Genomic DNA, 16312 nt, shown 5'->3' on the forward strand with positions numbered 1-16312 from the left:
GGCACCTGGTCATGGCCGCACAACAGGATCCTCTTCCCCAGCTGAGTTTTACCAGGGCTGGGAGGAATGTGGTTGGGATCATGAGTGCTTCAGCCCTAATATCTAACCCCCTATCTATCAAGAGTCCAAATATAAACCCATTTTTGAGTTTAAGGCAGCATGTACAAATGGGTGGTTCAAGCATTTTACCTGCCATAAGGTGTTTTTGTTTTTAAAAATTATTTCAATGGCATTCAAACACCAGGGCTTAAGACTAAACAATTTTATTGTTCAGTCTGTGTTGGCAAATTTTAAAAAAATCTGGAATTTTTTAAAATTTTGTCTCCCGTGCACTGCTATAAGTAAGCCCTGAGCATCGCTGGGTATGACCCAAAAATCAATTTTTTTGAAAAAAGGAATCTTACTTTATCATATAAAAGCCAAAAGACTTCTGGAATCTTCTTTAAAGACTGGAAACTTTGAGGCCAGGAACAGTCCAGCAATTAGGGTAACTGACTGGTGTCGACCTGGGTTCAATTCCCAGAGCCACAGGGTCCCCCTGAGCATTGCCACGTGCAGCCCTGGATGCCCCCAGCACTGCTGGAGTAGACAGGGCACTGCGGGCTTGAATATCATCATCTCGTCCCTGGGTTCTTGCACCAATCTGCTGGGTGACTGGCTGAGGCTCACCGGGGGGCCTGGAGCCTCTTGAGACAAACCTGGGAGCACCCCTACCCCACCCGGGCAAAACAAACAAACAAACAAACAAACAAACAAACAAACAAAACTACTCAGGGCTGGCAGCTCTGGGCCCTATGACCAGTCACTGAACTGGCACAGGAGCAGAGATCCACGGACACAGGTGCAGGCTTTCCAGCGCTCAGTTCCACAGCCCTGCTGGCCCGAATGCGGCCATCCTTACCCTTACAGCGCTGCTTAGGTCTTTATGGCATGAACTCACGAAGGCCATGAAGAAAGCTTAGTAGCAATGTGCTCTTTTTATGATTCTAAGTGTGGTGTGCGTGTGCTTAAGGCACAACCTAACCAACGTAAGGAAAGGAGGTAAATTAGTGACACGCAAATGATGATAAAGCATGTGTATCAGAAAGGAAAAGAGCTTCCCAGCATAAAGTGTTAACAGAAATTGAACAGTGTCTGCCACCCACTTTCTCCTCAGAAATCCTTAGGTCACGCTGGTCGTTCTTTCCCGTTCTGAATCATGTCTATCTCCTTTCTTTCATCAGGTGAGGCTGCCTGGGAAAGACAGTGATTTAGGGAAGCGTGTAGGTCTGAGCTGTCAGCTTCCACCTCTGCAAACTTGGGTAACTTCTCTTAATCTTAAGAATACCAGTGACCATGCCCGTCTATGTAATGACAGAGACAGCTCCTCAAAACAACTGTGCTAAGACTTGCACATCCTCAGTTCTTCAGCTAAAGACTAAACAGGACTTCATGTTGTTCTCACAAAAACCCAAATTAATTCTGAAAAAGAATGCTGATGACATGAGAGCTGACAGACAGAATAAAGAGAAAAGGTATATGCTTGGGAACACTCAGCAGCAGAAAGCCTACACAATACACACCACTCGTCAAACTGGAGACACCGAGAGACTGGGCCGAGTGCAGGGTCAGGCGATGCTCGGCGTCCTGGATATAGGCCATTGTGGTCATCGGATACACATTGGCTTGAAGAGGCAACTTGCTCATTGTCATTCTAGGCTGGATCTGTAACAAATAATTTTCTTTGAAAAGAACCAGCAACATTTACATATGGACTTTAAAAAGTTGGTACTGACCCCAGATGACTTTCTCTCCCACCCACTACAACTTGTTCAAGGATGGCACTTAAAAATTGAAATTCTTCAAAACAATCTGAACAATAATCACAAGAATCTTAGAAAATAATTTTTAGTGAGGAAGGTAGAACCTGTCCAGCTTTTTAATATAGGCATTCCCATTTAAATTCAGAATAAAAATGTTTCACAAGTCTTCTAGCCCTTCAATATTTGCATAAAACAAATTATAAAGGTATTAAGTATTCATTTCTCATCTAAATCTAACATACTGCTTTTGTAATGAATCCTAAGTATAATAGCTCTCTATATCCCCTTTCAAAAACTATCTCTTATAATTCTTAAATCAGTTTTAATAAATACTAAAAATATCCCCGCCAAATCCTCTAACATTATAGTAATCAAATGCATATTTATATTTCTATCTATTCAATGCTTATTCTGTCTAGTTTCAATATAGAAGGTTTCTGAATTTTCTTGCTTGGGAATCTGCATACCTCTCCTTTTATTTCTGGAGAGAGACGTGCAGTGCACAACACTAGTCTCAGTGAGAGAGAATATTCACTCACCAAGAGACATCAGCACCCTGCTAAGAATCTTACAGGGCTGGAGTGATGGTAAAACGGGTAGGGCACTGGCCTTGCATGGGGCTGACTCAGGTTCAATTCCCAGCATCCCAGCCGGTCTCCTGTGCATTGCTATAAGTAAGCCCTGAGCATCGCTGGGTATGACCCAAAAATCAATTTTTTTTGAAAAAAGGAATCTTACTTTATCATATAAAAGCCAAAAGCCTTTTCAAACTCATGAAAGTCAGACATGGAACTCAAGAAGACAGGGATAAAATTCAAATAACATACTTCCTATCTTGAACACCCATTAACACAGGCACACTATTGGGCATTTTCACAAATGAAATCTCTAACGTTCATAATTACTGTGCAGAATCTGCTCCAGCTTACTGGCCTGATGGCACAGAAGCTTCCCTCCAGCCCCCAAACTTAGCAGCAAATGCAATCTGAGATAGGCCTCTGGAGACTGGCCCGACCGACAGTGAGTGAGGGTGGGCTCTAACCCAGAGGCAGAGGAAAAATATGGGGGTACACCGACATGGGGTCACCACATGGCGACAGAAGCAGGCTCGAGTGACAAGTCTACAAGACAGACTGGAGAGGATCTCCCCAACTTCCTGAGACATGGAAGAGGCAAGAAAGCGTACTTCCGCTGGAGAGAATGGGGCCTTAGTCCACACCTTGGTTCGGATTTCTAGCATCTAGCACTGGAAGGAATAAATGTCTGCTTTCAGCTACTCATTTTTTGGTGGTAGTTTATATGACAGTTCTAGGAAGTTAGGAACCTGGTGAAGAAAGATCTATAAAATGGTTAGAATACAGAAGATAGTTGGAAGAATTCTCCATTCTCCTTTCCAATCCTGATACTCCCACTTTAATGAATACAAACCCCCCCTTTTGTTTGGGGGCTACAATTGTCTGTGCTCAGGATCTACTTCTGGCTCTGTGCTCAGGGATCACTCATGGTGGTGCTTGGGGGAGCACATGTGGTGTTGAAGATCAAACCAGGATCGATCTTTTGCAAGGTAAACATCTCATCTGCTGTACTCTCTCTGTACACTCTCTGTAACTCATATGCGTACATAAGGAAAACAATAAATATCCAAATCCTCTAGCTGTCAAGAGACAAACAGTTGTAAGAAGGGGCTGGAGTGATATCACAGCGGGTAGGGCATTCGCCTTACACGATGCGGTCGACCTGGGTTCGATTCCCAGCATTCCAAATGGTCCCCTGAGCACCACCAGGAAAAATTCCTGAGTGCAGAGCCAGGAATAACCCCTGTATATCACCAGGTGTGACCCAAAAAAACCCAAAAACAACAAAAACAACAACAAAAACAGTTGCAAGATGTCAGAACTCTTATTCTCCGACCAAAATGACTAAGGGAGGGACCTGTGTATGGATTGGCCTGAGTCAGGGGGTAGGACAGGCAGTGTCATGGCTGACACCCCACCCCAAAAGCAGAACTGGGCGGGGGGTGAAGCACTTAAGTCCAAGACTCAAAGCATACATTCCACTTGGAAACTTCCTGGCTCTCACTGGTAAAGACTATTTGTCTCTGGGTACTGACCAGGCGTTGCCTGTGCATGTGTGATTGGGGTGGGTGTACAGTCAAACACAGAGGTGGCACAGGGCACACTGGCAGAGACGCTCATGACTGCCCCTCAGCAAGGCCACAAAGCAGCAGCACGAAGGCCTGGATCTACCCCTGCTTCGGGGGCCATGAACTTTGTGGCCATAGGCGTGCTCTGAGGAACGTGAGGGCTGGCAGCGCTCTCCCCAGAGTGCCATCTGCTAGGCATGTATAGGCTGGGGTTCTCGACTGGGCTGAGGGTCCATGGCGAGTTGTTCATATTCTATTTCAAAGTGACATTTAAAACGGTCACAGCTGTCTCAATCACCCACACCCGCTCCCTTCTGTGGGACTAGATTTCCGGTTTTGCCTAAGTCCCACTCTTTTCAAAGCTCAAAATAATGGCCCATTTTAAAAAGCAGAAATATTTAGGTTATACATTTTAAAATAATATTTTCTTATTTATTCAAATGCTCAGTCCTTGAAAAGAAAATTCACATCTTTATTAACTTTTATTAAGACTTTTTTTCATTCACGTATACACCCACACATGGGAATAATTGCTTCTGTCAATTTTAAGAAAGCGTTTCTTTTGTATATAAGGAAAATGAATCACCATAAAATGGGGCTTCATTTAAAAACCAAACAGCTGTAGTAGAGTTAACATGTTAATTCAAAATGCATGCTGCAAATTTTCTGCTTTGAAAAAGGTTTAAATTTAACTTTTCCAGGAAATTATCACAATTCCTTCCACTCATCCCAGTTGAAAAGAACTAAAGCATTCGTGCTGAAATTATTTCTTTTCATCACTAGAAATTTCCAAGATATGAATGTCTTAAAAACATGCTAATATCTTAATATATTATTTCAAAGACATGTTGTCACACATATATAGTCTGAATATAAAAATTAGGTAACAAGTCAAAAGAATGTTTATGAAATTAGAGGACAGTTGAAAAAATTATGAGTCAATTTTCTTTTTATGACTTCAAACTGGTGAAAGTTTGGGTAAATACATACATATCCATATTTCTAAATTAATATTTAGGGGGGCAGGGGAAAAGTAAGTCCATGTATGTCTAGGCAATGCCAGGCACCTGGACATCTCATGAACAGGCCTGTCCAGGCCACACTCTACCCAGCCCTGACGCCAGGCCTGAGAGGAGTGTGGGAGTGAGGGGGGCCTAAGGCAACCAGAAGGGTGTTCCCAGAGCAGCACTTGGGAGGCCATCTGCAGAGGTTCCTCTGCACTGCCTCCCCCTGAAAGAGCCTTGTCTCCTCCTCCTGAGTGGCCTTGTCCTGTGCTTTCTCTGCCCCCCAAAATGCCCACTTTATGCAAACCAGCCAGTGCTCCTCCACGTGGGCAGAACCACTGACTCCAGGGCAGCTGGGAGGCCACAGGCCACTGGTGCCACTGGAGTGTGCTTTGTCTGTTGCTCCAAGAAGGCCGACTTCTGCGAGGTGCTGGCATTGAGGAACCCCGGCTTGAGGGCCTTCCAGGCCTTTCTACTTGCTATACAGAATGCAACTGATTCATAAATTGATGAGAAACGTTAGATCTTTAACTTGGTAAATTTTAAACATATATGTGTGCATATGTATGTCTTATCTACATATCTAAGCATGTAAAAAGGTATATACATTTACTAATGAAAGCAGGGGAGAGGTTCTTGAAATGTGAGTCTAGAAACTATTATACATTTGAAAAGATTTATGGAACAGGTTCAATGTGCATGAGTTTATTATGAGGAAAAAAGATATAATCCATTATTAAACCTTGATCATGATTCTATTATACAATGGTTATCTGCTTTCTGTTTCTGCCTTTTGGCTTATACCTTATGATGCTCAGGGGTTACTCCTGGCTCTTCACTCAGGAGTTACTCCTGGCAGTGCTCAGGGGACTATATGGGATGCCGGGGATCCAACCTGGGTCAGACACGTGGAAGACAAATGCCCTACCCGCTGTAATATTTGCTCTGGCCCCTCTATTACATAATTTTGTATACTTTTTGGCATAAAACCGTTTAACATGAAAAATGCCACCAAATCTTCCTTTGGAAAAACAAATATTTTGTTGTGTTCATACCTCCAAAGTTTACACTTTATAGATCTTTTACAAAACAGTCTTCCAACTATTTGATCTAACTTTGGAAATCTGATTTAACACAGAATCTACAACTACCTATTAAAATTTAACTTTATTTTAGAAGCAACTTGCAACCTTAAGCATAGTTTTCAAAGGGCCCAAAATAAATTGGACCATCACCATACATAACAATTAAACACTAATATAACCACAGCATAGACATTTTAAAGAAGAATTACCTGGTATCCATTTAGGTCAGTGTAAAATCTGTTTTGACTATTTATTCGAGAAGAAATTTTCATGGCAATTTCATAGTTAGATTTTTTTCGAATATCCACAGTATTGGAGACTTCCACAGACTGTCCTTCTATCCCTAAATTTTTTTAAAATGACACATTAGTAAAAAGAAATTATGTTACTTTTCTTAAATACATTACATAGTACCTTTTCAAAAGTTACAAATATTTTTCTTAGTATCATTTAACTCAAATCTCATGAGTTAAATTGTACCACAAGCTACCTATTTAAAATTACTTATCAAATGGTAGGAATCATTTTTTTCAGGGGCACATATAAATCAACAGAAGGAAGAAGAGATTGGGTGAGATAAATGTTGGTGAAAAGGAACATGCAGATGAATCTCTAGTAAGTTCTGGGGTGCAAGGAATAATCAAGAGGAGAGAAAAACCAGTCACCTCTCTTTCCACTGTCACTCCCCAGCAAGCCACTCTAGCCATAATCTTCAACATTCTTTCTTTACACTGGATATTCTAAGAGTTAAAAATTTCATCTTGGTGCTCTAAAGACAGTACACTGGGTAAGGTACTTGCTTTGCAGAGGCCAACCCAGATTCAATCACCAGCAGTATATGGTCCCCAGAGCACCACCAGGGGTGATCCCTGAGCACAGCCGGTGTGTTCCCAAAATGGAAAAGACTAAACAAAACAATTCTATTTTCTGTTTAGTAGGCGGCATTATTGCCCATAATCTCTATCTAGGAAAGGGCTCAGGAGATCCAAGGAGATAATTGATGACTGAAACTGATATTAATAAATATTTGTGGTAACTATCTGGAGAACGCCCAACAACCTAAATCATTTTTAATTGAATTTGGTATCTCTTAGGACCCCTTAAGGATTTGCTTATTTTGCCCTTTGCTATGTAAAGCAAAAAACAGCTTGAAAAAGCTGAAGACACATTCAGCTCATTTACTGTTTTCTGTCCTTTGGATATGCTTTAGGTGCTTTACAGATTTCTGGCACTCTACCCTAACTCTATCTATGTTCAGGTCCTGGTAATATTCTGGGTGTTTCTCAGAGATGGAGAGAGAAGTTTATGAAAGATGATGGAGTAAGCCTAAGAGATAGAAGTGGATTTTACAAGATAGAATACAATTAGGGAAGCAGCAAAAAGAACAAGACCGATCCAATTCCCCACCAGGAGAATGATGAGCAAGTTCTCTTCTGGGCCGGGGAAATGGTACAGCAGTAAAACATCTGCCTTGCACACCTGACCTGGCCCCGGCACCCGGCACCCCGTATCATTCCTGAAACCTACCAGGGGTGACCCCTCAGAGGAGAGCCGGAAGAGAGCTTGGCACAGCGCCAACTGCGACCCCCGCCCAAAATAAAACCAAATAAAAAGGTTACAGTCAACCAAGTAAGTTTGAGAGCCTCTGCTTCAGACAAAGGGCTGTGTAAATAAAACTAGAGCTGGGTAAGAGGGACAAGGATGGCTTTTTCTGGAAGCCGAAAAGATTCCAAACCTTTTAGAAAGTAAAGACGGGAAATTCGAATCTGTGGGCTCTGTGTGAAAGAACATAGATGCGGGGAATAAGAGCTGCGGCTCAGAGGCAGTAAAAGTCATTGGTGTAGATGTGAGGCTGACGGCAGGTGTGAGCCCCCCCCCCCCAACACAGCACAGCCAAGTGTGGCACTCAAGGGAAGGAAGAGGGGGGAACAATGTTCAGGCCCTGGTCACTTGCAACAAGTATCACCGGCACTAAGTTTGGTGACTTACCATGTTCAGAAAAGCTGTCATATATGAAAGTAGCACCCCCATAAGCCTGGAGAGCGTGGGGGCTTTCTCTCGTAAATTTATTTTACAGTCCCGACAGTGGCTCAGACTCCCTACTAACAGTCTGAACCACGAACCTCTGCCAATTAAATACGCAACTATAATCCTTGGTTAACAAAAGGAAAGCCATCTCTCCTACTCTTCCATTAAAAAAAAAAAATCAGTCACTATCAATTACCAAGTTATTCATGCTTGGGTTTCAGGCACATACTGTTCCTATATCAAACACTATCCCTTCACCGGGGTGCACTTTCCTCGGCGACAAACCTGCCTCTACACTGGCACTTTTAAAAGTTTAGGCACTGCAAGTGACAGCTCTACTGACAGATTTCATGCCCACACCTCAGGGTCCGAGAACAGGTGACTGAATAAAGAAACTGCTACATGTACACAAAGGAAAACTACTCAGCCATCAGGAAAGATGAAGTCATGCACTTTGCTGCCCTGTGATGGACCCTGAGAGTCTCATGCTGAGTGAGGTCGGTCAGAGGGAGAGGGACAGACACAGAATGATCTTTTTTAATGTAGGATATGACAAAATACAACAGGGAAAGAGCAAATGCCCACGGCAAGAGAAATGTAGAGCAAGAGAACTGGACGCCAGCAGGAAAGCACATTCTAGGAGTAAAAACTGTGTCATAATCAATGGAAAGTAAGCAGAATACACCCTCAAACCAAGTAAGATATACCACGGGGATGGCAGTGCTGGGACTTGAGTGGGAAGAGTGGGGGCGAGCAACCCCCGCCTGCTGGTGGCAAGGCAGCGTGTCCAGCCTTGTCCATGTCCACTCTCTTTGCAGTGGGTACTTATCTCAGGGATCAACCCCACACACAGAACAAAATGGTCTTACCAAGCAAGAACATCACTGACTTAAATCACGCACCTCTAGAAACATCCACAAAGAATATACTCATCAAGAAGTAAAGGTTGAATCCACATTAACTCTGCAACAATAAACTACTTCGACTGAGAAAATTTCCTGTCAATCTCAGAATCATGCTCAGATCTGACTGAGGCAACAACGCTTACAGACCCTTTAAAATAAACCTGTTTATTCACAATTAGCCAGTCCTTAAATTTTGTGCCAGGAGAGACTTTTAGAGTAAGATCAAGCTTAATAAACTTATTTGATAAAACAAATTAAACTCCACATGGTGTTCAAGAAGTCCCCGAGTTCCCAAAGATAACTTGTCATTTTTTAAAGCCCCTTGTGCAGAAATTGAAGCGTGGAGTCCCTAGCGTGGCATTCATGCAGGAGCTGCGGTCTCGGGGCCGTGCGCTGATGGGGCGAGACAGGTGTGGCTGCAAAGCTACTTCTGCCAAAGCAGTTCCACCTGGGCAAGGATGGCAGTGCTCTTAGAGGTTCTGGCTTCCTGCCTCTGGGAAGGCACCAGCACTGGCTTTATAAGAGCAGTCAATGGCATGGGGTGCATGACACAGGGATCATCCCCCAATCTGAGCAGCGAGAGTGTCCTCCTCTCCCCTGGAGCACAGGCTGGGGAGGACTCACCGCCCCCACACAGCACTAGAGGCAGGCTGGGAATGGAGGATTCCGCCAGGGCTAGGCGTGCCCTCCTGCCAGCGCCTCCACACTCTCTGCGGTGACTTGGGGGCTTGTTTTTGTTCGGGACCCACACCTGGAGGTGCTCAGGGCTGACTCCTAGCCTGTACTTGGGGATCCCTCTTGGTGGGCTCAGAGAAGGAGGCTGGGTCGCCGGCATAAAGGCATGCACCCTGCCACTGTATCCTCTCTCCAGCCCTGCATTCTCTCTTTTTTTTAAAAAAAAATTAGGGGTCCTTTCTTCTGTTCTTTGGGAGCCACTAGGGCTCTACCTGGCAGTGCTCGGGGTCCATGAGGATGTTACCCCAGAGGTCTGCTGGGGGGCAGCAAACTGGGACACACATCAGAAGAGGAAGGATAAATGCTCCCTCTTAGCAAGCATGCATGCTGAAGAAAGAGAAACTTCTCAAGAGGTGAGGACTGTGGCTCAGCCTTTATGCTCAGAGCATAGCACTGCTGGGGAGTGAAGGTGGGAGCTCCAAGGGCCAAGGACCACACACACACACAGCACGCATCGCACTGCCCTGAGGCGACTCATATCCACCCCTGGTCCTGAGCCACCGAGAGTGATCCCGGGGCGAACAGCACCAAAAGTCTTCACCATCCTGTCTCGAGGGCAGAACCGCCTTGGAGAGAACTAAGCTACAGGGAGCCAGGCTGGATGAGGCTTGCAGGGGCCCTGAGCAGGGAGATAGCCCAGAGCTTATTCTGAATGAGGAGGGTCCGGGAGACACAAAGAATAAAGTCTGGAGCCCCCGCAGGGGAAGCTGCCACCAAATGCAAAGGAGCCGGTAAAGAGTACAGGGGGAAAGTCCACCACAGAGATGCCAAACTGTGCCATACACAAAAAACAGGTACACACAAAATACTCTATTTCTACGAGTGTGTGTGTGCGCATGTGCATACACTCAGGTATTTGCACATATTCTCATGAACAGTGTCTAGGAGCCAGGCATGGGTTCCATAAGGATTCCACTGTCTATAATATGGGAAATAGCTGTCAAGAGTATACACACATAGCTGTATATATGCAAATACAGAAATATGCATGCACATATAAATATGTAAGCGTGCCAGCATAAATATAAAAGATGTATATAAATATCTGCATATATAAAAATGGTGGTATACAAATATATACAAATGTCTAGATATGTACTATGTATTATTTGCATACGTACACATAATTTCAAGCATCTAAGCAGGAATGTTTGCTTCCAAGAAGGCTGGGAATCAGCCAGCCTCAGCTGGGGAAGGCCAGGGCTGGAATCTGGGCTGGTGGGCGCAGTTCCACAGCCTGGGAGGGTCTCGGTGCCGCTTTCCTGATAGCCTCCACAGACAGACAGGGGCAGAAGGGACAAGCTCTCACCTTCTTCATGTTGCTTAGCACCAGGAAAGCAAAAGGGCATGTCTGAGAATTCAGAGAAGGCCAGTGTCCCGGTCATTCCCTCTGCAGGACAGATTACCCCCCCAGCAGCGGACGGGGATGAAATCTAAGCCAGCCCTCATTTACAGAAGACAGTTCAAACTGCTTCCCCTTTTCAGAGCACCCCAAAACCCACCTGCAATACGAAGTGTATAGCTGTTAGATCAGACACTGCACGCAGCCCCAGGAGGCCCCAGCGTGGAGGAACACGGCAGGAGACCCAATGCAGCCCAGCTCACATCCACTGCCATAGGAGCTGAGCGGACAACTCAACAGAGCGGGAAGGAACGACAGCCCCTGCCGTCCACCCACCTGGGCAGATGCAGCGCAGCAGGACAAATCCCGAGAGACATGGTTAAGTCCTCAAACAAGTGTGACCAACATTTGTCATGAATATCAAGTCCCATAAATCTTGACTGCATCTCTGGACAGATGGCGGTGGGAGGCAGAGCCATCACTTCCCGGCAGAGAACAGCTGCTGACCCAGCACTTCTGGTTCTGACGCTCTTTCCTCCACTCCAGGACTATCTAGTTTTACATGTACATTGCCAAAACTTCAAAGTACCTTCCCTAGTCCCGCTTTTGTGATACTGTTTTTGTGAATTTATTTAACTGGAAGTGAACACATTTATTAACAAACACAATGCTTAGGTCAACTTGGAAATTATGTGCCTGAAAAGCAAATATTCCTACAACTTTATTTTGTGAATACTATACTCGTACAAGAACATTTCAAGCATAAAAATAATCCACACACCTGGATGATCTTTCTCTCCAGGATGACTTTTAATTTTTCCTTTCTAAGGTCTAAGCGATAGTACAGCAGGCAGGGCATTTGCCTTGCACACAGCCGACCCAGGTCTGATTCCCTCATCCCTCTCGGAGACCAGCAAGCTAACGAGAGTATCTCCCCCCCCACCCCCCGCACGGCAGAGCCTGGCAAGCTACCTGGGCATATTCAATATGCCAAAAAAAGTAACAAGTCTCATAATAGAGATGTTACTGGTGCCCGCTTGAGCAAATCGATGAACAATGGGATGAGAGTGACAGTGACAGTGAAGGTCTAAGCTGTCATCTAAGGCCTCATTTCTTAAACTGTGGGTTGGGATCCCACATGGATTGCAAAATGAAATGTGGGGAGCTACTAAATATTTGTTTTAAAATAAATTTATAACTTTTATATGAGTGAATGGTACATGCACCATCTTATGTAGCTGTGTTCCAGGGTCAGTAAGAAGGGTGCATGAGGGGAAGCGTGTGAGTCCCTGACCAATGTGTGAGCTGACTCTAGGCCTGTGATACTCACACTGATTATCTTCCTGCCAGTGACAATTTCTACATCTGGTTTCATGAATACACAGTTCAGCAAATAGCCTTCAAGGCCCAAATCTGAGAAACACCAAGATGCACCATTTTGTTCTCCTTCTAAAGATCTAATGAACTACTGTTCACTGATAACTCCATGACACACTTGGTGGTTCATGTTTCAGAGACACAGACATGACTAAACTTGCCTAGCAGGAAGGGAACAGCGTCTGATCACATCAGCTGCGATTTTTGTTAGAAATAAAACCAGTGAAGAGGCCCGCGATCTGGCTCAAACGAGAGCACAGCAGCTCATGTGTGGCAGGGCTCAGGGACTCAGTCCCAGCACCGCCCCTCCCCGCAGAGCACCCAGAGGTAACAGGAGAAAAGGAACAATCACACCAGTTGTGAGGAAAATGACTTAAGTAGAAAACATCACTGAAATAGGAAACTGCCTTTATATTTTCCTACCAGCACAAATCTGAAGAAACAACAGGACTTTGGGAAGCAGTCAGAGAGGGAATATCTTATCTGTGACTTCCCACTCAGGGGCCAGAGAGAGAGTACAGTGGGCAGAGAGCTCGCCCTGCAAGGGACTAACCCAGGAGTAACTCCAGCCCTGCCAGGACTGTCTCTGAGACAGAGCCAGGAGGAAGCCCTGAGCACCACAGGGTGTGGCTCCCGAAAAACAAAGCAACAAAACACACGCGCCCAAACACTTCAGAACCAGCAGCAGCAGAGATGGCACAGCAGGCCGGGCTTCTGCCCGGTAAGTGCCAGACCCAGTTCATTCCCCGGCACCACATATGGTCCACCCAGCCCTGCCAGGAATAAAACATAATACCGCTGGGTGTGGACCCCAAACAAAACAAAACAAAACAACAAATTCCAAATCAGATAAAGTATAACTAAAGCCCTTGCCTGGGAGGTGAATAAAACTGGCCCCAAGCCAGAAGCTTTCCTGTCATGTTCTCCACTGACTCAGGCAGGGGGGCCAGGACAGGGGAAGAAGAACGCAAGAATAATATCCTAGTCCATCTCACGCCCATCTTCCCCACTGACAGAACTACCTATCTGGGGGCCCTGCTCCTAATAAGCTGATCACTAGGTAGCAGGAACTTAGTACACATTCTCCAGAATATGCTCCTTTCCAGCATGCTTTTTCTGGGAGAAGATGGAGTCTGTGGAACTGAATGAGCCACCTACATTTTTTACGTTAACATTCATTTGCCTTACATTTATAAAAACAAAAAGAATAAAAGCCATGTTGAAGGCTATCTCATTCTAGGAATAATATTCATGCAGAGAGACAAACATTAAAGATACAAAGGGTCTAGCTCACTAAGGGACCTGTTCCCACTAGACGTCACTAAGATGAGCAGGGCCGGAGAGACCGTCCACGGTGGGCTGGGCATCCGCAGGCGCGTGTCCAACCCAGGCTGGATCCCAGGCACCCTATCTGGGCCTCAGTGTACTGTCAGGAGTGATTCCTGAGTGCAGAACCAAGAGCAGCCCAGGCCTCAATGGGTGTGGCCTGCAAACAAAACAAATTACTAAAATAATCAAAATGGTAATATAATGAAATTGTTTTGATCAGTATATTGAGATTATTTTGATATTACTGCATGGCAACAATCAGTATTTATCACTCAATCCAGAAGATATTTAGCACTTGGAATCTTAGGTTGACACATTTCATTTTTAGCATCTGTTCCTCAAATTTTATTTAGGTCTTATAATTACAATAGTGTTAAATCACTGGCTTTAGGCACACAACAATCCAACCGCTCCCAGCTCAGTGGCAGCATCCCTCCACCAATGGCTCCCAGCCCCCTGGCAAGCAGTGTTTTAAAAAAAAATTTAGCCATTATAATTTGGGCAATACTTAGGCCAGTGTAAATATCTTCTCATATCCTGACTTCTCCTCACAGCCAGAGAGTGCCCCAGGCCCCACCATATCCCATCCTACATCCACTCCACTCATCACCGCCTCAACACACACCTTTACTTGGAGAATAACAGAAAATCCAAACTTAAACTTACACACACACACACACACACACACACACACACACACACACACACACACACACACACACACAATCTGTATCTACCACTGTTTGTTTATATATAATGAAAGAATAAAAGACTAACAACAAGCCCTCAAGCCTATGATATGACATTAAGATAAAATTCTGGGGGGAACTGGAGAGTTCAGTGAGGAAAATAATTAAGTTCAACTTGGCTGTTAGAGTTGAGCCTGTTTGGACTTTCAAAAATTGCCTAATTTGTTATCAAATTATTACCCATTGCATGTGCTTATTTCAAAATGTATAATATGCTCAAAATAATCCTTCCTAATTGTTTAGCTGTATAAAGAAAAGTTAGACGCAGCTTAGAAATATAACAGACACAGGATTCTTCAAATGTTACCGCTCCAGAGAGGAGGATTTAGCCAAGCCGACTTCATGCTTGTGATCCCATTTTAGTCTTTCCAGCTCAATCAAGTGACATTTCTCCAAGACTTTGCATCTCAAAAGTTCAGTTCCTTTACCAAATGTCCTCCTGTCCTCAAGGATTCTTTGCTTCTGTGACACTTACTGCCTAACTCATCTGGTCAGAAACCGTGCCAGGAAGACCCAACGTGCATGCACTCAATCCTACAGTACTCCTTCCAGCCCTGTGTTCAGGGTGTTGAGACCAAGGTCAAAGAGGTGAGAACATGCACAGGGGCGAATAGCTGCTGAGCACAGTGCTGGGGTGAGGCTGGGACGAATGCAGCGGCGGCTTTGCGACCAAGAGTGGTTCCCATCTTCCTGATCCCTCTGCCCTTCACGTATGTTTGGTGGATGTTTCCCTTCTAGAAGCTGTGGCTTCAATACAGCAGCTGCTGTCAAACCTCTTAGTTCTGAATTTGTATAACAAGAAAGTGCTTATAGTCCCCTAAAATAACTTTGTGTTTCGTGCCTGAAAGGAATAATCAGATTCGATACATAACTACTTATTTCAATTTTTAAAAAATTCCAATTAGCAGGGGAAAAAAACCTTTAGCAGTCAATTGCTTATTATGGTATTCCAAAAATGTTTTAATTACTTAAGTCTGCCTAGTCATAACTTACTTAATGCCTTTTACTCTTAAATCAAACTAAATATGAAGTTTAGTCCTGGGGAAAAATAAGGGATTGATTACAAACCATTTTAATATCCTCATGAATCTTTACGGAATTAAAAACAACCTTAGTGAGACTTTGTTTACAAGTTGGAAGACTCCAGGTATAGAAGTTCAAGATTCAAGCACCTTAGAAGAAAATTCAGAAGCAGCAGTCAAGCATAAGACACACTTTTTTGGGGAGGTGGGAAGGGTATTTTCTTAGACCACTCTGAGCAACATTAATCACAGTCAAGAGCCCACTGAATTCTTATCTGAGAGGCGAGTGAGCTACTTCCTCTGAGACACTAACTCGAGGAACAGAACTTAGCTCAGTAAATGAAAAGGCAAAAAAGGGCCAGGACTGGGAATCTAGTATGAGAAGAGGGAGCCCTGTGTACACAAAGGATCTGGGCGGCAAGGATCAGGTCACCTGGGGCAGGAACAGTGTAAAAGCAAACAGTGTAGAGCCACAAACACAGGTGAGAAAATGGATCTGGAGAGAATACACACTTCATATGATACTAAGTTTTATGAAGGATCTCTGATACTTAATTCCAGCATTTCTTTTTTTTCTATACTGTAAGAAACTGAGTCCCTAAGAATTGAAGGTCAGTCTAGTTTGCTTAGAGATTTAGATCTGATTCCAATCTAGTTATGTATTTCATTAGTCAAAGCTAATCTTGACACCCTGAAAGTCAAGGGTCATGATCCAAATCAATTGAGACTACCAGGGAAATAAAGAAAAACTAAACAAACTCACTTTGATTGCTAAATATGGCCAAGCAAGA

At 44.2% G+C, this 16312-nt stretch overlaps 1 protein-coding gene across 1 annotated transcript in view; it reads right to left on the reverse strand.

The window, feature by feature from the left end:
• MAN2A1 (mannosidase alpha class 2A member 1) overlaps positions 1-16312 on the reverse strand; it is a 197661-nt gene that overhangs the window by 32629 nt on the left and 148720 nt on the right. The window contains exons 17-18 of the mRNA XM_055144979.1: positions 6244-6377; positions 1563-1704 (exon numbers count right to left, since the gene is read on the reverse strand). Coding sequence (XP_055000954.1) covers positions 1563-1704; positions 6244-6377 — 276 coding nt within the window. The remainder of the gene's footprint in view (positions 1-1562; positions 1705-6243; positions 6378-16312) is intronic.

This window comes from Sorex araneus, chromosome 1, assembly GCF_027595985.1.
Source record: "Sorex araneus isolate mSorAra2 chromosome 1, mSorAra2.pri, whole genome shotgun sequence".
Classification (NCBI taxonomy): domain Eukaryota; kingdom Metazoa; phylum Chordata; class Mammalia; order Eulipotyphla; family Soricidae; genus Sorex; species Sorex araneus.